Consider the following 23,304-nt stretch of genomic DNA (forward strand, 5'->3'; position numbering starts at 1 on the left):
TGATATGTTTGTATTCATTCTCACTATGACGATGATATGTTTGTGTTCATTCCCACTATGATGATGATATGTTTGTATTCATTCTCACTACACTGTAACGGTTTTCCTCCGCAGGGATTAAACCAAAATGCAGCGTCTTGAGTTGACATAATTTATTAAAAGAAAAGACGAAAACACGAACTTCACTATAAACTAAGAAAACAACAAACGGAGTAGACAGACCTGGACTACGCAATAACAGGAAAACTGACTACACAAAAACCGAACGAACAAACATACCGAGAACAGTCCCGTGTGGCGTAACATACAGACACTGACACAGGAGACAACCACCCACAAACAAACAGTGTGAAAACACCTACCTTAATATGACTCTCAATCAGAGGAAATGAAGAACACCTGCCTCTAATTGAGAGCCATATTAGGTCACCCCTTTAAACCAACATAGAAACAGAAAACATAGACTGCCCACCCAAACTCACGTCCTGACCAACTAACACATAAAAAACTAACAGAAAACAGGTCAGGAACGTGACATAACCCCCCCCTTAAGGTGCGAACTGCGGGCGCACCAGCACAAAGTCTAGGGGAGGGTCTGGGTGGGCATCTGACCACGGTGGTGGCTCAGGCTCAGGGCGAGGTCCCCACCCCACCATAGTCAATCCCAGCTTACATCTCCCCCTTAGAATGACCACCCTCTTTCTCCACCCACCTAATATAAGGGGCAACACCAAGACAAGGTAGCTCAGGACAGCGAGGTAGGTCGAGATAGAGAGGTAGCTCAGGATAGAGAGGTAGCTCAGGATAGAGAGATAGCTCAGGATAGAGGGGCAGCTCTGGACTGAGGGGCAGTTCTGGATTACTGGCAGCTCCGGGCTGGCTGACGGCTCTGGATGATCATGGCTGGCTGACGGCTCTGGACGCTCATGGCTGGCTGACGGCTCTGGACGCTCATGGCTGGCTGACGGCTCTGGAAGCTCATGGCTGGCTGACGGCTCTGGACGCTCATGGCTCGCTGGCGGCTCTGGCAGATCCTGTCTGGTTGGCGGCTCTGGCAGATCCTGTCTGGTTGGCGGCTCTGGCAGATCCTGTCTGGTTGGCGGCTCTGGCAGATCCTGTCTGGTTGGCGGCTCTGGCAGATCCTGACTGACGAATGGCTCTAGCGGCTCCTGACTGACTAACGGCTCTGGACAGACGGGGGCTCTAATGGCTCGGGACAGACGGATGGCTCAGACGGCCTTGGGGAGACGGATGGCTCAGATCGCGTTGAGGAAACGGATGGCTCAGATGGCGCTGAGGAGACCGATGGCTCAGACGGCTCTGAGGAGACGGATAGCTCAGATGGCGCTGCGGAGACGGATGGCTCAGACTGATCCCGTCTGATTGGAAGGCTTTTGCTGCTCCTGTCTGGCCGAAGGCTCTAGCGGCTCCTGTCTGGCGGATGGCTCTGTAGGCTCATGGCAGACGGGCGGCTTTGCAGGCTCATGGCAGATGGGCGGCTTTGAAGGCTCAATACAGACGGGCAGTTTATGCGGCGCTTGGCAGACGGACAGTTCAGGCGCCGTTGGGCAGACGGCAGACTCTGGCCGGCTGAGACGCACTGTAGGCCTGGTGCGTGGTGCCGGAACTGGAGGCACCGGACTGGAGACACGCACTTCAAGCCTAGTGCGGGGAGCAGGGACAGGGGAAAACTGGACTCTTAAAGCGTACTATTTGCCTGGTGCGTGGTACCGGCACTGGTGGCACCGGGCTGAGGGCACGCACATCAGGACGAGTACGGGGAGAAGGAACAGTGTGTACAGGGCTCTGGAGACGCACAGGTGGCTTAGTGCGTGGTGCCGGAACTGGAGGCACTGGGCTGGAGACACGCACCATAGGAAAAGTGCGTGGAGGAGGAACAGGGCTCTGAAAACGCACTGGAAGCCTGGTGCGTGGTGTAGGCAATGGTGGTACTGGGCTGGGGCGGGGAGGTAGCGCTGGAAATACCGGACCGTGCAAGCGTACTGGCTCCCTTGAGCACTGAGCCTGCCCAACCTTACCTGGTTGAATGCTCCCCGTCGCCCGATCAGTGCGGGGAGGTGGAATAACCCGCACCGGGCTATGTAGGCGAACCGGGGACACCATGCGTAAGGCTGGTGCCATGTAAGCCGGCCCAAAGAGACGTACTGGTGGCCAGATATGTAGAGCCGGCTTCATGACGGCTTCATGACATCCGGCTCAACGCTCAATCTAGCCCTACCAGTGCGGGGAGGTGGAATAACCCGCACTGGGCTATGCACACGTACAGGAGACACCGTGCGCTCTACTGCGTAACACGGTGTCTGCCCGTACTCCCGCTCTCCACGGTTAGCCTGAGAAGTGGGCGCGGGTCTCCTACCTGCCTTTGGCCCACTACCTCTTAGCCCCCCCCAATACATTTTTTGGCGTTTCTTCACGGGCTTCCGTGCCAGCGCATACCTTCATAAATCCGGTTTTGAGCTTCATTCTCCGGTTTCCAGCCACGTCTCTTTGCTGCCTCCTCATAGCTGCTTCCATCTCCTCACGAGCCGGCGATATTCCCCAATATGAGCCCAGTGTCCTTTTCCCTCCAATACTTCCTCCCAAGTCCATGAGTCCTGATTTCTTGGCCGCTGCTCGAACTCATGCTGCTTGGTTCTGGATCGGTGGGTGGTTCTGTAACGGTTTTCCTCCTCCTCTTCATCCGAAGAGGAGGAGAAGGGATTAAACCAAAATGCAGCGTCTTGAGTTGACATAATTTATTTAAAGAAAAGACGAAAACACGAACTTCACTATAAACTAAGAAAACAACAAACGGAGTAGACAGACCTGGACTACGCAATAACAGGAAAACTGACTACACAAAAACCGAACGAACAAACATACCGAGAACAGTCCCGTGTGGCGTAACATACAGACACTGACACAGGAGACAACCACCCACAAACAAACAGTGTGAAAACAACTACCTTAATATGACTCTCAATCAGAGGAAATGAAGAACACCTGCCTCTAATTGAGAGCCATATTAGGTCACCCCTTTAAACCAACATAGAAACAGAAAACATAGACTGCCCACCCAAACTCACGTCCTGACCAACTAACACATAAAAAACTAACAGAAAACAGGTCAGGAACGTGACATACGCCTGTAGAAAAGGAAACAAAGGGAATCATGTTATGGACGAAGATGAGCATTCAGACCAGCCTTCCGGCTCGAACTTTCGTAAAACTACATTAAAAATAATTCTGACATGTGATACGTGATCATATGAGCATAATGACACAATGAAATAATTAAGTAATAATAACTTTTGAAAGAAGCAAGTCAGCATTCCAGCAACGGCAGATAGCAGCATAGTAAATCCATAAAAACTTTATACCTTAACTGCAAGTTTATAAAAACGTACAGTATGACTGATTCGAGTAATAAACCACAAATGATACACAGATCAGTTTTTATTTTTGTCTCCTCCCTTTCTTCACATTCTTTGTCTTTATGTTTGTCGATTTCATTCTAAAAATCAAATCAAATCAAATATTATTTGTCACATGCGCCGAATACAACAGGTAGACAGTAGACCTTACCGTGAAATGCTTAGTCCTTCACCAACAATGCGGGTTTAAGAAAAAGGAGAGTTATGAAGAAAAAAAAATCACTGAATAAACTAAAGTAAAAAATAAAAGAGCAAAATTCAGGAGTCTTATTGCTTGGGGGTAGAAGCTATTCAAAAGTCTTTTGGTCATAGACTTGGCGCTCCGGTACCCTTGCCGTGCGGTAGCAGGGAGAACAGTCTATTACTAGGGTGGCTGGAGTCTTTGGCTATTTTTAGGGCCTTCCTCTGATACCGCCTGGTCTTACCCACTACCCTCTGTAGCACCTTGAGGTCCGAAGCCGAACAGTTGCCGTACCAGGCGGTGATGCAACCAGTCAGGATGCTCTCGATGGTGTAGCTGTAGAACTCTTTTGAGGATTTGGGGCCCATGCTAAATCTTTTCAGTCTCTTGAGGGGGAAAGGTGTTGCCGTACTCTCTTCACAAAATGTTGTGGTGTGTTTGGACCATGATAGTTTGTTGGTGATGTGGACACCAAGGAACTTGAAGTTCTTAACCTGCTTCACTACAACCAATGAGAATGGGGGGGGGTTGCTCGGTCCTCCTTTTCCTGTAGTCCACAATCATCTCATTTGTCTTAATCACAATGAGGGAGAGGTTGTTGTCCTGGCACCACACTTCCAGGTCTCTGACCTCCTCCCTATAGGCTGTCTCATTGTTGTCGGTGATCAGGCCTACCACCGTTGTGTTGTTGGCAAACTTAATGATGGTTTTGGAGTCGTGCTTCACCACGCTGTCATGGGTGAACAGGGAGTACAGGAGGGGACTAAGCACGCACCCCTGAGGGGCCCCCGTGTTGAGGATCAGCGTGGCAGATGTGTTGTTGCCTACCCTTACCACCTGGTGGCGGCCCGTCAGGAAGTCCAGGATCCAGTTGCAGAGGGAGATGTTTAGTCCCGTCCTCCTATCCTCATCTCTTGTTCACCAGCTATCTTCGCTCTTTTCCTTCTGTCTCTGTTGTTTTCTTTTACTTCTGTAACTACCTTTTTCTTCTTCTGGTTTTCACAAATGACTATAAAACCATCAAAGAGAAAGGAAATCATAAATGTCCACCTATTTATATACAGTGCATTCGGAAAGTATTCAGACCCCTTGACTTTTTCCAGATTTTATTACGTTACAGCCTTACTCTAAAATGAATTAAATTGTTTTTCTTTCTCATCAATCTACAAACAATACCACATAATGCCAAAGGAAAAACAGATTTTTTTCAATAAAAAAAAAAAAGTAATTTAAAAATATCACATTTACATCAGTATTTAGACCCTTTACTCAGTACTTTGTTAGAGCACCTTTGGCAGCAATTGCAGCCTCAAGTCTTTTTCGGTATGACGCTACAAGCTTGGCACACCCATTCTTCTCTGCAGATCCTCTCAAGTTCTCTCAGGTTGGATGGGGAGAATCGCTGCACAGCTATTTTCAGGTCTCTCCAGAGATGTTCGATAGATTTCAAGTCTGGGCTCTGGCTGGGCCACTGAAGAACATTCAGAGATGTGTCCCGAAGCCACTCCTGAGTTGTCTTGGCTGTGTGTTTAGGGTAATTGTCCTGTTTGAAAGTGAAACTTCTCCCCAATCTGAGGTCCTGAACGCTCTGGAGCAGGTTTTCATCAAGGATCTCTCTGTACTTTTCTCCGTTCATCTTTCCCTTGATCCTGACTAGTCTCCCAGTCCCTGCCCACAGCATGATGCTGCCACCACCATGCTTCACCGTAGGGATGGTGCCAGGTTTCCTCCAGACGTGACACTTGGCATTCAATCTTGGTTTCATCAGACCAGAGAATCTTGTTTCTCATGGTCTGAGAGTCCTTTAGGTGCCTTTTGGCAAATTCCAAGCGGGCTGTCATGTGCTTTTTACTGAGGAGTGGCTTCCATCTGGCCACTCTACCATAAAGGCCTGATTGGTGGAGTGCTGCAAAGATGGTTGTGCTTCTGGAAGGTTCTCCCATCTCCACAGAGGAACTCTCTAGCTCTGTCAGAGTCACCATCGGATTCTTGGTCACCTCCCTGACCAAAGCCCTTCTCCCCCGATTGCTCAGTTTGGCCGGGCGGCCAGGTCTAGGAAGAGTCTTGGTGGTTCCAAACTTCTTCCATGTAAGAATGATGGAGACCACTGTGTTCTTGGGAACCTTCAATGCTGCAGAAATGTTTTGGTACACTTCTTTTTTAAATATACTTCCCTTTATTACCCTCCAACCCTACCACCCCTCCCCCAATTGGAGCAAACTAGTGAACAACAATGCTTAGGCCTGTATTTCCAGCTTTTACATACTATCTACATTTTATGGACAAAGTCTATTTTACAATAGTTATATTTTGTTTGTTTTTACTCCTGTCATTCCTCTACCCTCAACCTCTCCCATCTATTTCTGATGTCCTTCCTCTACCCTCAACCTCCCATCTATTTCTGATGTCCTTCCTCTACCCTCAACCTCCCATCTATTTCTGATGTCCATCCGGCTTGATTTCTATTTCTCATATCTTTCAAACTGTGCTCTTTCACAATAGTTCTTAACCTTTTTACGTTTTACGGTTTACCGACTCGCGGCTTTCAACCTTCGCCTCTCCTGAGTCCGTACGGGAGTTGCAGCGATGGGACAAGACTGTATCTTCCAATTGGGGAGAAAGAAATAATGACTTGGGGTTTAAAGAATGGGCGAGAAAATATATTGTTAAAGTAATGGATTTATACAATGAAAAAGGGCTCATGTCGTTTTGAAGAACTAAAGGATATTTTCCGGTTACCACAAAAGCATTTTTTACAAATACTTACAATTGAGAAGCTTTATTTTTCCAGTCTAAAACAATCTGCCCTGCAACCTCCTTTGACCACGTTAGAAACGTTCTCTGTTAATATGTGTCATGGGAGAGGTCAAATTACGTCATTATATGAGAAAATGCTATTATCGTGATTGCGGGTTTTCTGTAAAGATATTTTTTCCTGGTGTCTTTTCTGCCTTGTTAGAGCAGCCAAATACTGCACAGAAATTGGCCATGGTGATGAGTCAACTAGTTTTAGGTACTATAATCATACAGCTTGGGGTAGCCACTCAGCTGTTGTTGAGAGAAGAATTGATGTGGTGGTCTTCCAACATGGCCGCCAGTAAGCGTCATACATCACCCTGGCATACCACCCTGCATACCACTGCTGGCTTGCTTCTGAAGCTAAGCAGGGTTGGTCCTGGTCAGTCCCTGGATGGGAGACCAGATGCTGCTGGAAGTGGTGTTGGAGGGCCAGTAGGAGGCCCTCTTTCCTCTGGTCTAAAACATATCCCAATGCCCCAGGGCAGTGATTGGGGACACTGCCCTGTGTAGGGTGCCGTCTTTCGGATGGGACGTTAAACGGGTGTCCTGACTCTCTGAGGTCATTAAAGATCCCATGGCACTTATCGTAAGAGTAGGGGTGTTAACCCCGGTGTCCTGGCTAAATTCCCAATCTGGCCCTCAAACCATCATGGTCACCTAACAATCCCCAGTTTACAATTGGCTCATTCATCCCCCTCCTCTCCCCTGTAACTATTTCCCAGGTCGTTGCTGCAAATGAGAACGTGTTCTCAGTCAACTTACCTGGTAAAATAACGGTAAAATAAAAAAATAAATAAAAATAAAGTGGCTTTTGAAAGACGCAAGTCAGCATTCCTCCAACGACAGATAGCAGCATAGTAAATCCATAAAAATGTTATACCTTACTGTAAGTTTATAAAAATGTATAATATGAATGACTCAAGTAGTAAACCACAACTGGTTTATGGCATTACTGCTTACCGGCCCAACCCGACATTGTTTTTCTTTTTGTCTCCTCCCTTTCTTCAAATGATTTGTCTTTATGTTGTCACCTTTATTCCCTTCATCTTCTCTTGTTCACCAACTGTCTTCTTTCTTTCTATCTGTCTGCGTCTTTGTTTTTAACTTCTGTAACTACCTATTTACTTATGTGAGAATGCTAGTCATTGACTCCACACTGCCCTTTCCCGCCTGGACAAAAGGAACACTTATGTGAGAATGCTAGTCATTGACTCCACACTGCCCTTTCCCGCCTGGACAAAAGGAACACTTATGTGAGAATGCTAGTCATTGACTCCACACTGCCCTTTCCCACCTGGACAAAAGGAACACTTATGTGAGAATGCTGTTCATTGACTACAGCTCAGCGTTCAAAACCATAGTGCCCTCAAAACTCATCAATAAGCTAAGGACCCTGGGACTAAACACCTCCCTCTGCAACTGGTTCCTGGACTTCCTGATGGGCCGCCCCCGCATGTGACTAATAAAATTTGATTTGATTCTTCTGTTTTCACAAATGACAATAACAACCCTCAAAGGAAATCATAAAAGTCGGCCAATATACTGCATATAAAGATTTTATAGGATTATAGCTTTACTACAGTACCTAACATCCATAATATGGAGCTTCTTCTATCAACTCAAAGGTTAATACAAGGTCAAGCTGCCATGAAATATGTGTCAATTACTCTAGTCCCCAAAACGTTATACTCCATGATCAAAACAAATAAGGTAATAGGGGAAGCCCCTGCCTTGTACCTAGATAATTCTATGACCAATAGTCCTACTCTGTAAATCAATCAATTTTTATTTTATTTTACATTTACGTTACCAGGTAAGTTGCCTGAGAACACATTTTAATTTACTGCAAAGACCTGGGGAATAGTTAGAGGGGAGAAGTGGGGGGGGATGAATGAGCCAATTGTAAGCTGAGGATGTTTAAGCTAAACACACCTATATTTCATCACTGCAGGACAAGCATTAAATCAAATTAATATGTATTCTCCATGATGTAGCTTAATTGACATTTAATGTTGATTTTACTGTATTTTAATTGAGTTGGACCTTAGAAATCAATGGAAAGTCACGTTGACCTGAGGAATTTGAACCTAGTTTTAATATGCTTCATATCATTACCCTTTGAACTGTCTGGATTATAAAATGCAATTGAACAAGTCATTTTCATAGTATCCCCAAGAGAAACCACAAGATAACGTCTTGACTGAGGTCAGTTTAGTGTCTTAATATAAGTGATTCGATTTAAAACGAGGTAAGAGTATTTTTAAATCAAATCCAGGTCAGTTTTATTCATGGAAATGTTATGTTGTTTGGTTACATTTTATATTTCAGAACTGGGCATAAGTAGTTTCATAAGTAGTTTCTGTCAATCTATCTACCCAAGTGGGGGGAAAAAGTATATTTTATTATATTACAAGTATACTGAAGTATACTTAAAAATACTAAAAATTCATGTAATATACTTTAAATATGCACTTTTCTAGTATATCTTAAGTATACTATACATATACTATCATTACACTTCAACACACTTATTAAAGATGTATTTTTAATGCATTGTTTTTCCGTCTTTAAGTATACTGTATGTTCACTAGCATTACACTTAAAGGTGCACTATGCAGAAATCGCTGCGCCATTTTCTGGTTGCTAAAATTAGAATAGTTTGCACAATTTTAGTTTATGTGACAAAACAAGCAAGTATAGTGTAGAGAATCACTGTACACTCTAAACCGCTGTGAAGTATATTTTCCAAAACCAAAAATATTGTACTTTCAGCTGTTTGAAGCTGGTGTACAAAATCGAAAGTAAAAGATGCTAAAATGTAGATAATTTATGTATTTATAATATTTAAATGTTAATAACAAAACACTTATTAAGTTAGCATTAAATGCATTAAATCTATTTAAAATTGTTCCAGTTTAGATCATTTTAAATATACTCAAGTATATTTATCACAGACATACTTCTGTATACTTAAATACATTGATGAACTATGACATCTGCTTGGGTATCTATCTATCTATCTATCTATCTATCTATCTATCTATCTATCTATCTATCTAGCTATCTAGCTATCTATCTATCTATCTAGCTATATATCTATCTATCTAGAGAAAACATTTAGGGAAATTGCTGTTGTTCCATTTAATCTAAATGGTATTCATTAGGCCCTATCTCTTGGATTTCAGACGGGAAAAGAAATGTCAGATGATGAAGATGGACCTAGGTGGGACAACATGATTTACATTTTTGGTTTTTAATGACAAAGGCATACTATTTTCTATCTGTTATTGCACTCTCGCAGCACAATAATAAAAAATTATCTGTACCACAACAGTTTCACATCGGCTGCATTTTCAATCAATTTAGCCATACATTAGTCCGTCAACAAATTAACCATTTAACATGTCATTGTTCTGTACCCCTGACATACCCCCAGCATGTTTCAAGACCAGTTGGCGAAGAAGGTCCGGCCCTTCATAGACTTAATAGACTACCTGAGATCCATTGGGATAGAGAAGGAGCTGCCCCTGCCATCCGTTGCTGTGGTGGGAGACCAGAGTTCAGGAAAGAGCTCTGTGCTTGAAGCCCTTTCTGGAGTGGCGCTGCCCAGAGGAAATGGTAAGATATTATGTGAACACAAAGTTATTATCAAACTGTGAAGAATTTTTTAATGTAGGCTATAGCATAACCTGTTGATTGTTCTCTTAGAATTGTCATGATTTATCACTGAAAGACTATTTAACAAACCCTATCTGACATTTTAACATTATTGGTAGTGTATGTCTTGTCAGGGCATTAAGTTAGACATGACAGAGTTATATTATCATATCATGATCTGTCATTAGTTCGGCCTCGTTTCCCATCCAGGTATTGTCACCAGGTGTCCACTGGAACTCAGACTCTGTTATGTCAGTGGAGTGGTATGGAAGGCTGTCATCTCATACAAAAACAAAACCTTTGAATTTGATGACCGAGAAGAAGTCGCGAGACACGTTGAGCAAGGTATGATGGGTAAAAACGAGGATGGATTTAGACCAGCAACTACCTCTTTGAGGAGCACACCCAGTCGCTCTCCGGGAGAATGGTTAACCAACCCCTGGTTTACACAGTGTACGATTGTGATATCATGGATTTTCCTTTGTCCTTTGTGTTTTTTTAACAGTTTTTTCTGTGCATGAGGCAGATATATTCCATCACCATTTTCACATTGATTTCACAGCCCAGAATGAGTTAGCTGGAAGGGGAGTGGGGATATGTGAAGATCTGATCACTCTCAAAATCAAGTCTTCCACGGTGTGTGATCTCACTCTGATTGACTTACCTGGGATCGCCAGGGTACCAGTACCAGGACAACCAGAGGACATTGAAGCCCAAGTGAGTCTCGAGTTGATCACTTTTTTGGAGTTTGTCCAGATAGACTTGCTTGGTTATCTCGTACTGTAGTTCTTCATAACAGTCCACCATTTTGATTACGGAGGTTTAACTTCATACAGATGTGGATTAACCTTAAAATGAGTCATGTTTCTGTTGTTTCCTGGTAATGATTAGTAGAAGGTGAAGGAAAGGAAAGTATACTGTAGGAAAGGAAACCAGTGTTATATCTGATTATGTACCACGTAATGATAATGTGCCGCGTAATGATAATGTACCGCGTAATGGCAATGTACCGCGTAATGGTAATGCACCACGTAATGGTAATGACCCACATAATGTACCACGTAATGATAATGTGCCGCGTAATGATAATGTGCCGCGTAATGGCAATGTACCGCGTAATGGTAATGCACCACGTAATGGTAATGACCCACATAATGTACCACGTAATGATAATGTGCCGCGTAATGGCAATGTACCGCGTAATGGTAATGCACCACGTAATGGTAATGACCCACATAATGTACCACGTAATGATAATGTGCCGCGTAATGATAATGTGCCGCGTAATGGCAATGTACCGCGTAATGGTAATGCACCACGTAATGGTAATGACCCACATAATGTACCACGTAATGATAATGTGCCGCGTAATGATAATGTGCCGCGTAATGGCAATGTACCACGTAATGGTAATGCACCACGTAATGGTATTGACCAACGTAATGTACCGCGCAATGGTAATGTACCACATAATGATAATGTACCACACAATGTACCACGTAATGATAATGTACCATGTAATGGTCATGTCCCACGTAATGGTAATGTACCGCGTAATGGTAATGTACCACGTAATGATAATGTACCACGTAATGGTAATGTACCACGGAATGGTAATGTACCATGGAATGGTAATGTACCACATAATGGTAATGTACCACGTGGCTCCCTGGACAGTTATGCTCTTCTACTTTTTCCGCAGATCAAAAGTCTAATCATGAAATACATTTCGAAAAAGAAAACCATTAACTTAGTGGTGATACCATGTTATAATGACATAGCAACAACAGAAGCCCTGAAAATGGTGCAAAAAGTGGATCCTGACGGAACAAGAACTCTGGGTAAAGAAATTATAAAGATGAGCCTTTTAAAACATTTTTTTTAATATTTTCTTTTTTTTTACAGTTGATGAAAATGGTTATAGTCACAATTAAGCACTTAGATATCTATGTATTGTAACACTTTTAATTTCTCTCATTTGGTCTATCCAGCCATTCTGACAAAGCCAGACCTGATAGACAAGGGGACGGAGAAGGATGTGTTGGAAATTGTCCGCAATAAAACCCTTCCACTCAATATGGGTTACGTCATTGTGAAATGTCGTGGTCAGAAGCAGATTGATGATAAAATGTCCATAGCTCAGGCACTTGAAGAGGAGTTGGACTTCTTTCAAGATCACGAGCACTTCAGGTAAAATTTCTTATCAAATCAACAACAACAACAACAAAAAACAAATGGCACATGCGACGAATATACAACTGGTGTAGACTTTACTCTGAAATGCTTGCTTACGAGCCCTTCCAAAGATGCCGAGTTTAAAAATAATAATAATAATAATAATACAAAATAAAATAGTAAGACGAGGAATATGATAAAATACACAAGAATGGAGTTATATACAGGAAGTACCAGATCAATGTGGAGTTATATACAGGAAGTACCAGATCAATTTGGAGCTATATACAGGAAGTACCAGTACCAGATCAATGTGGAGCTATATACAGGAAGTACCAGTAGCAGATCAATGTGGAGCTATATACAGAAAGTACCAGTACCAGATCAATGTGGAGCTATATACAGGAAGTACCAGTACCAGATCAATGTGGAGCTATATACAGGAAGTAACAGTACCAGATCAATGTGGAGCTATATACAGGAAGTACCAGTACCAGATCAATGTGGAGCTATATACAGGGAGTACCAGTAGCAGATCAATGTGGAGCTATATACAGGAAGTACCAGTACCAGATCAATGTGGAGCTATATACAGGGAGTCCCAGTACCAGATCAATGTGGAGCTATATACAGGGAGTACCAGTACCAGATCAATGTGGAGCTATATACAGGGAGTACCAGTACCAGATCAATGTGGAGCTATATACAGGAAGTACCAGTACCAGATCAATGTGGAGCTATATACAGGAAGTACCAGATCAATGTGGAGCTATATACAGAAAGTACCAGTACCAGATCAATGTGGAGCTATATACAGGGAGTACCAGTACCAGATCAATGTGGAGCTATATACAGGGAGTACCAGTACCAGATCAATGTGGAGCTATATACAGGGAGTACCAGTACCAGATCAATGTGGAGCTATATACAGGAAGTACCAGTACCAGATCAATGTGGAGCTATATACAGGAAGTACCAGTACCAGATCAATGTGGAGCTATATACAGGGAGTACCAGTGCCAGATCACTGTTCAGATGTACAAGCATTTGATCGTACCTATGGTAGCCTGTAGCGTTTTGTAAAGTACGTTTGAATTGTTGTTTTTCAAATGCATTATGCTATGATTAACCATTAAAACCTTTTTAATAGCAAGCAATGACTTTCAACTTATTGTCTTGCTGGAAGATCCACTTGCGGCAAGTCTCAATGGTACTTCACCCACGTTAAGTTCAACGGCGTCATGAACTTTAACAAGTACCAGGACATTTTCGCCAGACACCTTTTTGCCTCTGCCAGGAGGCTGAATCGTGTCCGCAAGTGGACCTTCCAGCAAGACAATAACCCCAAGCACACATCAAAATCCACAAAGAAATGGTTAATTGACCCCAAAATCAACATTTTGCAATGTCCACCTCAGTCTCCTGACTTGAAACCCATTGAAAACCTGTGGTTTGAACTGAAGAGGGCAGTCTATAAGCGCAGACGAAGGATATCAAGGATCTGGAATGGTGTGATAAAGGCCCCTCCCAATCTGTTCTCCATTCTCAAAAAAAACATTTTATAAAAAAAGGCTCAGTGCCATTATCCTGGCAAGGTGAGGTGTTGAAAACAGGTGTGCCAGTAATTTTGAAAAACATGTTTTTACTTATTAAACAAAATATCTTTCTCTGAGCAATTGGGTTAGTATAAAATAATATAATTTTCATTCTTTTTACAATACAATATAGCTCAGTATTTTTTATTATAGATTTTATACGGCCTATTTTGCTCATATTTATCAAGGGTGCCAATAAATTGTGGACCTAACTGTACATGTTTACATATTACTGTGATTACATCTTTGTAACACTTTAAAATGTGTTAATTAAATTCCTCTCCTTTTCAATGTATAGATCCCTCCTACTTGAGGAAAGGGCAACCACCAAGCACCTAGCCACAAAGCTCACCTATACGCTGGTCAACCACATCAAAGTTAGTCCAACCACGTGCTATTATCATTCGATCATATGTCCTTTACCTTATGCCTCATGTGCACCCAGGTCTGGTGCCTGACAGCCTGTTTAAGTTGTGTATTTGTGTTTGGTCAGAAATCCCTACCAGAGATGTCAAATCAGATTAAAAAGCAGCTGTGGAACGTGAGGAAGGCATTGGCAGAGTGTGAGGGTGGGCCTCCCTCGGACCCTGCAGAGAGGATGGAGTTCCTCATTGAGGTAAGTAACCATTCACCTTTCTCTGTCTTTCACCTGTCATGATTGATCAGCTTTGGAAGACTCTTCTCTGTACAATAGTCTTCACCTATACTATGACATCTTAAATATACATATTTTTCTTCGTCTGTCCCAAATGTTAAGTCTATGTTGACTAATATAAAGCACTTCTGCTATATTTCCTACTGTTCAATGGTCAGTTCAATTTAAACCAATCCAATGGTGCCCATTGATTCGTCAAGAGTATACAGTAAGTTATGAAAGCCTTATGTAGGGGTCCACTAAAAATGACTTGTTACATTCAATAAAATAAACACCTTATATTACAATATTATATTCTATGGAAAGTTATGCGTCTTACTTGTTATGTTAATTTTGCGTTACTTTCCCAAAAAAATTAAACTTTCACAAGGACGCTTAGCAAAGGAAACACGTTGGTTTACACATCAATAGCTCATGCGTTAGGATGCTAATCGGAAACTCTGAGATACGAGTTAGAAATAGCTACTAGAATGATCCTCCGAGTTCGGAATGGAAAACCTCGGACCAGAATGATTATACCGAGTTTGCGCGTTGTTTATGTTTCATCACTGACCTTTCACCTTTCTGACCAAAAGATGGTAAAACATATTGACAACCCCAATAACATGGACAATGTATCTAGTTTGACACAATGTCAACATAAGCAAGCTAATATTATTAGCAATGTTAGCCAGCTTAGTCACATCTAGCTAAAATCTAGTTAAAATCTCTTTGGTTTCATTGTTTTTCCGACTTCAGAAGCACTCGAAAGCATTCACCAACTACGAGTTCCTCAGAAAAGGATCCAAACACACCATTAGTAGGAATAAAGTCTTTTTTTCTCCATACAAATAACACAACGTTGTTAATATTATTGCTCAAATTTAGAATATTACATTGTACCATGTGTTGTGCTGCTACCATGTTGTTGTCATGTTGTGTTGCTACCATGTTTCTGTCATGTTGTTTTTCTACCATGTGTTGTGTTGCTACCATGTTGTTGTTTTGCTACCATGCTGTGTTGTCATGTTGTGTTGCTACCATGTTGTTGTCATGTTGTGTTGCTACCATGTTGTGTTGCTACCATGTTATTTTGCTACCATGTTGTTTTCATGTTGTGTTGCTACCATGCTGTGTTGTCATGTTGTGTTGCTACCATGTTGTTTTCATGTTGTGTTGCTACCATGTTGTGTTGTCATGTTGTGTTTCTACCATGCTGTGTTTTCATGTTGTGCTGCTACCATGTTGTTTTCATGTTGTGTTTCTACCATGCTGTGTTGTCATGTTGTGTTTCTACCATGTTGTTGTCTTGTTGTTTTGCTACCATGTTGTTGTCATGTTGTGTTGCTACCATGCTGTGTTGTCATGTTGTGTTTCTACCATGTTGTCGTCATGTTGTTTTGCTACCATGTTGTCGTCATGTTGTTTTGCTACCATGTTGTCGTCATGTTGTTTTGCTACCATGTTGTCGTCATGTTGTTTTGCTACCATGTTGTTGTCATGTTGTTTTGCTACCATGTTGTTGTCTTGTTGTTTTGCTACCATGTTGTTGTCATGTTGTTTTGCTACCATGTTGTCGTCATGTTGTTTTGCTACCATGTTGTCGTCATGTTGTTTTACTACCATGTTGTTGTCATGTTGTGTTGCTACCATGTTGTTGTCATGTTGTGTTGCTACCATGTTGTTTTCATGTTGTGTTGCTACCATACTGTGTTTTCATGTTGTGTTGCTACCATGTTGTTTTCATGTTGTGTTGCTACCATGCTGTGTTGTCATGTTGTGTTTCTACCATGTTGTTGTCTTGTTGTTTTGCTACCATGTTGTTGTCATGTTGTGTTTCTACCATGCTGTGTTGTCATGTTGTGTTTCTACCATGTTGTTGTCATGTTGTGTTGCTACCATGTTGTCGTCATGTTGTTTTGCTACCATGTTGTCGTCATGTTGTTTTGCTACCATGTTGTCGTCATGTTGTATTGCTACCATGTTGTTGTCATGTTGTGTTGCTACCATGTTGTTGTCATGTTGTTTTGCTACCATGTTGTTGTCATGTTGTTTTGCTACCATGCTGTGTTGTCATGTTGTGTTGCTACGATGTTGTTGTCATGTTGTGTTGCTACCATGTTGTGTTGCTACCATGTTGTTTTGCTACCATGTTGTTTTCATGTTGTGTTGCTACCATGCTGTGTTGTCATGTTGTGTTGCTACCATGTTGTTTTCATGTTGTGTTGCTACGATGCTGTGTTTTCATGTTGTGTTGCTACCATGTTGTTTTCATGTTGTGTTGCTACCATGCTGTGTTGTCATGTTGTGTTTCTACCATGTTGTTGTCTTGTTGTTTTGCTACCATGTTGTTGTCATGTTGTGTTGCTACCATGTTGTTGTCATGTTGTGTTTCTACCATGTTGTCGTCATGTTGTTTTGCTACCATGTTGTCGTCATGTTGTTTTGCTACCATGTTGTCGTCATGTTGTTTTGCTACCATGTTGTTGTCATGTTGTTTTGCTACCATGTTGTTGTCTTGTTGTTTTGCTACCATGTTGGCGTCATGTTGTTTTGCTACCATGTTGTCGTCATGTTGTTTTGCTACCATGTTGTCGTCATGTTGTTTTACTACCATGTTGTTGTCATGTTGTGTTGCTACCATGTTGTTGTCATGTTGTGTTGCTACCATGTTGTTTTCATGTTGTGTTGCTACCATGCTGTGTTTTCATGTTGTGTTGCTACCATGTTGTTTTCATGTTGTGTTGCTACCATGCTGTGTTGTCATGTTGTGTTTCTACCATGTTGTTGTCTTGTTGTGTTGCAACCGTGCTGTGTTGTCATGTTGTGTTTCTACCATGTTGTCGTCATGTTGTGTTGCTACCATGTTGTCGTCATGTTGTTTTGCTACCATGTTGTCGTCATGTTGTTTTGCTACCATGTTGTCGTCATGTTGTTTTGCTACCATGTTGTTGTCATGTTGTTTTGCTACCATGTTGTTGTCTTGTTGTTTTGCTACCATGTTGTCGTCATGTTGTTTTGCTACCATGTTGTCGTCATGTTGTTTTGCTACCATGTTGTCGTCATGTTGTTTTACTACCATGTTGTTGTCATGTTGTGTTGCTACCATGTTGTTGTCATGTTGTGTTGCTATCATGTTGTTGTCATGTTGTGTTGCTATCATGTTGTTGTCATGTTGTTTTGCTACCATGTTGTTGTCATGTTGTGTTGCTACCATGTTGTTGTCATGTTGTGTTGCTACCATGTTGTTGTCATGTTGTTTTGCTACCATGTTGTTGTCATGTTGTGTTGCTACCATGTTGTTGTCATGTTGTTTTGCTACCATGTTGTTGTCATGTTGTGATGCTACCATATTGTTGTCATGTTGTGTTGCTACCATGTTGTTGTCATGTTGTTTTGCTACCATGTTGTTGTCATGTTGTGTTGCTACCATGTTGTTGTCGTGTTGTTTTGCTACCATGTTGTTGTCATGTTGTTTTGCTACCATGTTGTTGTCATGTTGTGTTGCTACCATGCTGTGTTTTCATGTTGTGTTGCTACCATGTTGTTGTCATGTTGTGTTCCTACCATGTTGTTGTCATGTTGTTTTGCTACGATGCTGTGTTTTCATGTTGTGTTGCTACCATGTTGTTGTCATGTTGTGTTCCTACCATGTTGTTGTCATGTTGTTTTGCTAACATGTTGTTGTCATGTTGTGTTGCTACCATGCTGTGTTGTCATGTTGTTTTGCTACCATGCTGTGTTGTCATGTTGTGTTGCTACCATGCTGTGTTGTCATGTTGTTTTGCTACCATGCTGTGTTGTAATGTTGTGTTTCTACCATGTTGTTGTCATGTTGTGGTCCTACCATGTTGTTGTCATGTTGTTTTGCTACCATGTTGTTGTCATGTTGTGTTGCTACCATGCTGTGTTGTCATGTGTTGCTGCCTTGCTATTTTGTTGTCTTAGGTCTCTCTTTATGTAATGTTGTGTTGTCTCTCTTGTCGTGATGTGTGTTTTGTCCTATATTTATATATAAAAAATATAAAAAATAAAATAATAAAAAATAAATCCCAGCCCCCTTCCCTGCAGGAGGCCTTTTGGTAGGTAAATAATGTTTAAATAAGGTTAAGGTTTAAATAAAAATTAAATAAACATTGTTACTAAAAGTAATACTATAACTAACTTTAGTTCTTTAAAATAGGATTAAATGTGAACTACAGAAGAGTCAGAAGGTGTTAATTGTGTTATGTGTTTATGTTATTTTTCTCCCTTCAGATCATAACAGAGTTCAATGAGAGGATTACTCATCTGTCCACAGGGGATAATATTGACAAGGAAAATCTATTTGTCCTCATGCGAACTGACTTTGCAGATTGGATGGAACGTCTTAAAAACCTCAAATCAAATTGTAGGTACACTTTTGAATAGACAGGCTATTGCTCAACATCTCCATATCCATAACTTGTACTGATACTACAGTACACAGATATGTACAGTAGTATTGTTAACTGTGTAAGACACACAACCAGTAAGATGCACAACAATAAATTGGTGAGTAAACATTGATCGTTGTTCGTGGTGAAGAAAGAAAATGTCCCTTGTATTTTCAAAGCATTTTTCTCCGAAAGGTCAGTAAACGCCATCTACAGGCATTAACCATCTACTACACCACTGTGTACAACAAAATTAATCAATCATATAATATTATTGTTATTATACTAATAGTAACGTCATACAAAAAGTAATTATAATCAATTATATTTTCCAAAATTATTAACATTTACAATTTCTCTAAATCTCAGTTTTTTTCTTGATTTAGATCATGAAGTAGTGCAACAAGTGGTGGATGAATATGATCAGAAGCACAGGAGAAGTGAGCTGCCAGGTTTCACTAACTACATGGTATTTAAACGCGTTGTTCAAGAACTAGTGGCTGAACTTAGGAATCCAGCTACGACGACACTCCAGAAAATCAGAGGTAACTGACCAGAAGCATGAGATTTCATGTGATGTCCCATAGTGCATTGCATTTTCTGGAAGTCCCTTCATTGCACCTGTGAAATGTATTGTTGTGATGCATCATGTATGGGGGCTCTATGGAACTTCTGACAAGACAAACATCCTTATTAAGCACCCAGGAAAGGAAGTTTTGGTGAATCAGCTACAACTAAACGGTAAATAGAAAATAATGTTAAGTTACATTTTGTGTATCCCTTTAACAAATACATTCCTTTTGTGTTTTTCAGAATTGGTGCATACACAATTTGTTAATTTGTCCAAAGTCAGCTTCGAGAATTTTCCTTATCTTCAGCACGTCTCAATGGTAATGGCAATAATAATTTGTTAATAAGACCGTTAAAAACGCTGAATACGTCAGTTCAATCGGAAAATTGCATTTAAATGGCAATACGGGTTGAATAGAGCTGAACATCCACAATACAGTCTGAATAGAGAGAGATCACTTACTCTTTGTTTGAACTCATAGAAAAACATTGAAAACATCCAGGAACGGCAGTCAAACATAGTGATGAAGAGGATCGAGGAGCAGTTTAAAATGGAGATGCAGGTCTACACACAGGATGAAATCTTCTTTGAAACGTTGAATCCAGAGGAGGAAACCCCAGACTGCTCCGGTTACGACACCAGGAGCAAATACCCTGAGCTGCTCAAGGCATACTATGAGGTAGAATGCACTACCAATTTGGCACAGACGTCAATTCAACGTCTATTCCACATTGGTTCTAACGTAATTTCCTTTGAAATGACGTTGATTCAACAAGTGTGTGAGTTTCAATTTGGAGATATAAAGTACACTACCTGAATACAGGAGGATATATGCCCGGAAGAAAAGCATGCAGCATCTAACAGTTATTGCACTCAAGTAACTCAAATTAATCTGACTCTGGATAAATGGAAAAAACGGCTTAATTTCACAGTATCCCTTTAACCTTAGTGGTTAAAATACCCATAGTCACTAATTAACCCCTAACATCTCCCCACTAACTAACCTATAACCACTAACTAACTAACCGATTGCTAGCTCTGAATTTAACACGCTAGTTCTGACAATCTCAGTTAACCAAGGAACTTAAAGTCTCACGTAATTGGTCAGCTGCTCAAGGAAGTTCTGAGTCCATACGTGTTAAGAGAAGCGATGCAGTGATCGAGGCGCTCCATCATCTGTCTCTTTACAAGTTACGGGACTTTTATGGGCCGAATGTCCCCTCCCCCTTCCTGAAATACAAAAACAAATGCTAACATCTGTGAAATCGTGATTTGTCTAAATAACCAGTGATGAAAAAAAAAACAAGCACGGGAGCTATTGCTGCTCGTTGACCAATAGTATAAAGACATACCTAACATGCATGTTTACGTAGTCTGGCCACGAGAGATTGGCTCTGACAAAACAGAATTGTCAGTTTTCACTCTAGGTCTCACTTAAACTTTCTTTTCCTCTCCTTACCACCTCACATCTCCCTACCGCCTCACCTCTCCTGCCTCGCCTCGCCTCGCCTCTCTCTCAGATCGTGGTGCAGAGAATGGCAGACCAGGTGCCCATGCTGATCAGTTACTTCATCCTGAAGGAGTCAGCCAAGATCCTTTGTAGTAAGATGTTGGGCCTGCTGAACAGCGACGACTTGGACGAGATGCTGAAGGAGGAATCAGAGATTGGCCGAAGAAGATCAGCCTTGCAGGCCCGTGTGGAGCGTCTTGGACTGGCCAATGACAAGCTCAGTAGCCTATGAGAACAGAGTGGGTTTTTGACAATGCCAAAAATCGGAGATTTTGTCACAGAATATTAGTTTTAAGTATAATCTGATTCAATTTTTACACAAACATGTTTTGATGTCATTCCTACTTTATGAATGGAATGGTCTACAGACAAGCAAAATACACTGTTTTATTTGAAGAGGCAGTAATGGCCGAATGCAACGTCTTTAAATAATAACGATGATGATGATGACGAAGCTATATCTTGTATATTCCTATTCAACAGAAATGTGAGTAATATGATTCCCCGGTCTCAAAATGTTCCCAGATCAAATGCTCATGAACTGTGAAAAATAACCTCATTAAAAAAAAAGTAGGGGCAGCTTCAGTATATTCTCTACCAGTAGTCCACTGTCAGTGATTTATAGGGTTAATACAGCACCTAACCACTGTCAGTGATTTATAGGGTTAATACAGCACCTAACCACTGTCAGTGATTTATAGGGTTAATACAGCACCTAACCACTGTCAGTGATTTATAGGGTTAATACAGCACCTAACCACTGTCAGTGATTTATAGGGTTAATACAGCACCTAACCACTGTCAGTGATTTATAGGGTTAATACAGCACCTTTTTTTATTTTTTTATTTCACCTTTATTTAACCAGGTAGGCAAATTGAGAACACGTTCTCATTTACAATTGCGACCTGGCCAAGATAAAGCAAAGCAGTTCGACACATACAACAACACATAGTTACACATGGAGTAAAACAAACATACAGTCAATAATACAGTGAAAATAAGTCTATATACAATATGAGCAAGTGAGGTGAGATAAGGGAGGTGAAGGCAAACAAAATATATATATAAAAAAAATAAAAAATATACGGCCATGGTGGCGAAGTAAATACAATATAGCAAGTAAAAAAATAACACTGGAATGGTTGGTTTGCAGTGGAAGAAGGTGCAAAGTAGAGATAGAAATAATGGGGTGCAAAGGAGCAAAATAAATAAATACAGTAGGTAAAGAGGTAGTTGTTTGGGCTAAATTGTAGATGGGTTATGTACAGGTGCAGTAATCTATGAGCTGCTCTGACAGCTGGTGCTTAAAGCTAGTGAGGGAGATAAGTGTTTCCAGTTTCAGAGATTTTTGTAGTTCGTTCCAGTCATTGGCAGCAGAGAACTGGAAGGAGAGGCGGCCAAAGGAAGAATTGGTTTTGGGGGTGACCAGAGAGATATACCTGCTGGAGCGCGTGCTACGGGTGGGCGTTGCTATGGTGACCAGCGAGCTGAGATAAGGGGGGACTTTACCTAGCAGGGTCTTGTAGATGACCTGGAGCCAGTGGGTTTGGCGACGAGTGTGAAGCGAGGGCCAGCCAACGAGAGCGTACAGGTCGCAGTGGTGGGTAGTATATGGGGCTTTGGTGACAAAACGGATGGCACTGTGATAGACTGCATCCAATTTATTGAGTAGGGTTTTGGAGGCTATTTTGTAAATGACATCACCGAAGTCGAGGATTGGTAGGATGGTCAGTTTTACAAGGGTATGTTTGGCAGCATGAGTGAAGGATGCTTTGTTGCGGAATAGGAAGCCGATTCTAGATTTAACTTTGGATTGGAGATGCTTGATGTGAGTCTGGAAGGAGAGTTTACAGTCTAACCAGACACCTAGGTATTTGTAGTTGTCCACATATTCTAAGTCAGAGCCGTCCAGAGTAGTGATGCTGGACAGGCGGGCAGGTGCAGGCAGCGATCGGTTGAAGAGCATGCATTTAGTTTTACTTGTATTTAAGAGCAATTGGAGGCCACGGAAGGAGAGTTGAATGGCATTGAAGCTCGCCTGGAGGGTTGTTAACACAGTGTCAAGAGAAGGGCCAGAAGTATACAGAATAGTGTCGTCTGCGTAGAGGTGGATCAGAGACTCACCAGCAGCAAGAGCGACATCATTGATGTATACAGAGAAGAGAGTCGGTCCAAGAATTGAACCCTGTGGCACCCCCATAGAGACTGCCAGAGGTCCGGACAACAGACCCTCCGATTTGACACACTGAACTCGATCAGAGAAGTAGTTGGTGAACCAGGCGAGGCAATCATTAGAGAAACCAAGGCTGTCGAGTCTGCCGATGAGGATGTG

The 23,304-nt window shown here is 41.7% G+C and overlaps 1 protein-coding gene across 1 annotated transcript; it reads left to right on the forward strand.

Annotated features, from left to right (window-relative positions):
- Window positions 1–9,562: 9,562 nt before the first annotated feature.
- On the forward strand, window positions 9,563–21,566 carry LOC129826777 (interferon-induced GTP-binding protein Mx2-like). Its single transcript, XM_055887847.1, has 13 exons — window positions 9,563–9,637; window positions 9,851–10,032; window positions 10,282–10,416; window positions 10,634–10,788; window positions 11,774–11,912; window positions 12,063–12,261; window positions 14,140–14,218; window positions 14,335–14,457; window positions 18,733–18,865; window positions 19,277–19,435; window positions 19,704–19,780; window positions 19,943–20,140; window positions 20,982–21,566. Exons 1-13 carry the CDS (start codon window positions 9,612–9,614, stop codon window positions 21,201–21,203), a joined length of 1,827 nt encoding a protein of 608 aa, XP_055743822.1. The 5' UTR covers window positions 9,563–9,611; the 3' UTR covers window positions 21,204–21,566.
- Window positions 21,567–23,304: the final 1,738 nt, after the last annotated feature.

This window comes from Salvelinus fontinalis, chromosome 28, assembly GCF_029448725.1.
Source record: "Salvelinus fontinalis isolate EN_2023a chromosome 28, ASM2944872v1, whole genome shotgun sequence".
In the NCBI taxonomy this organism is placed as follows: domain Eukaryota; kingdom Metazoa; phylum Chordata; class Actinopteri; order Salmoniformes; family Salmonidae; genus Salvelinus; species Salvelinus fontinalis.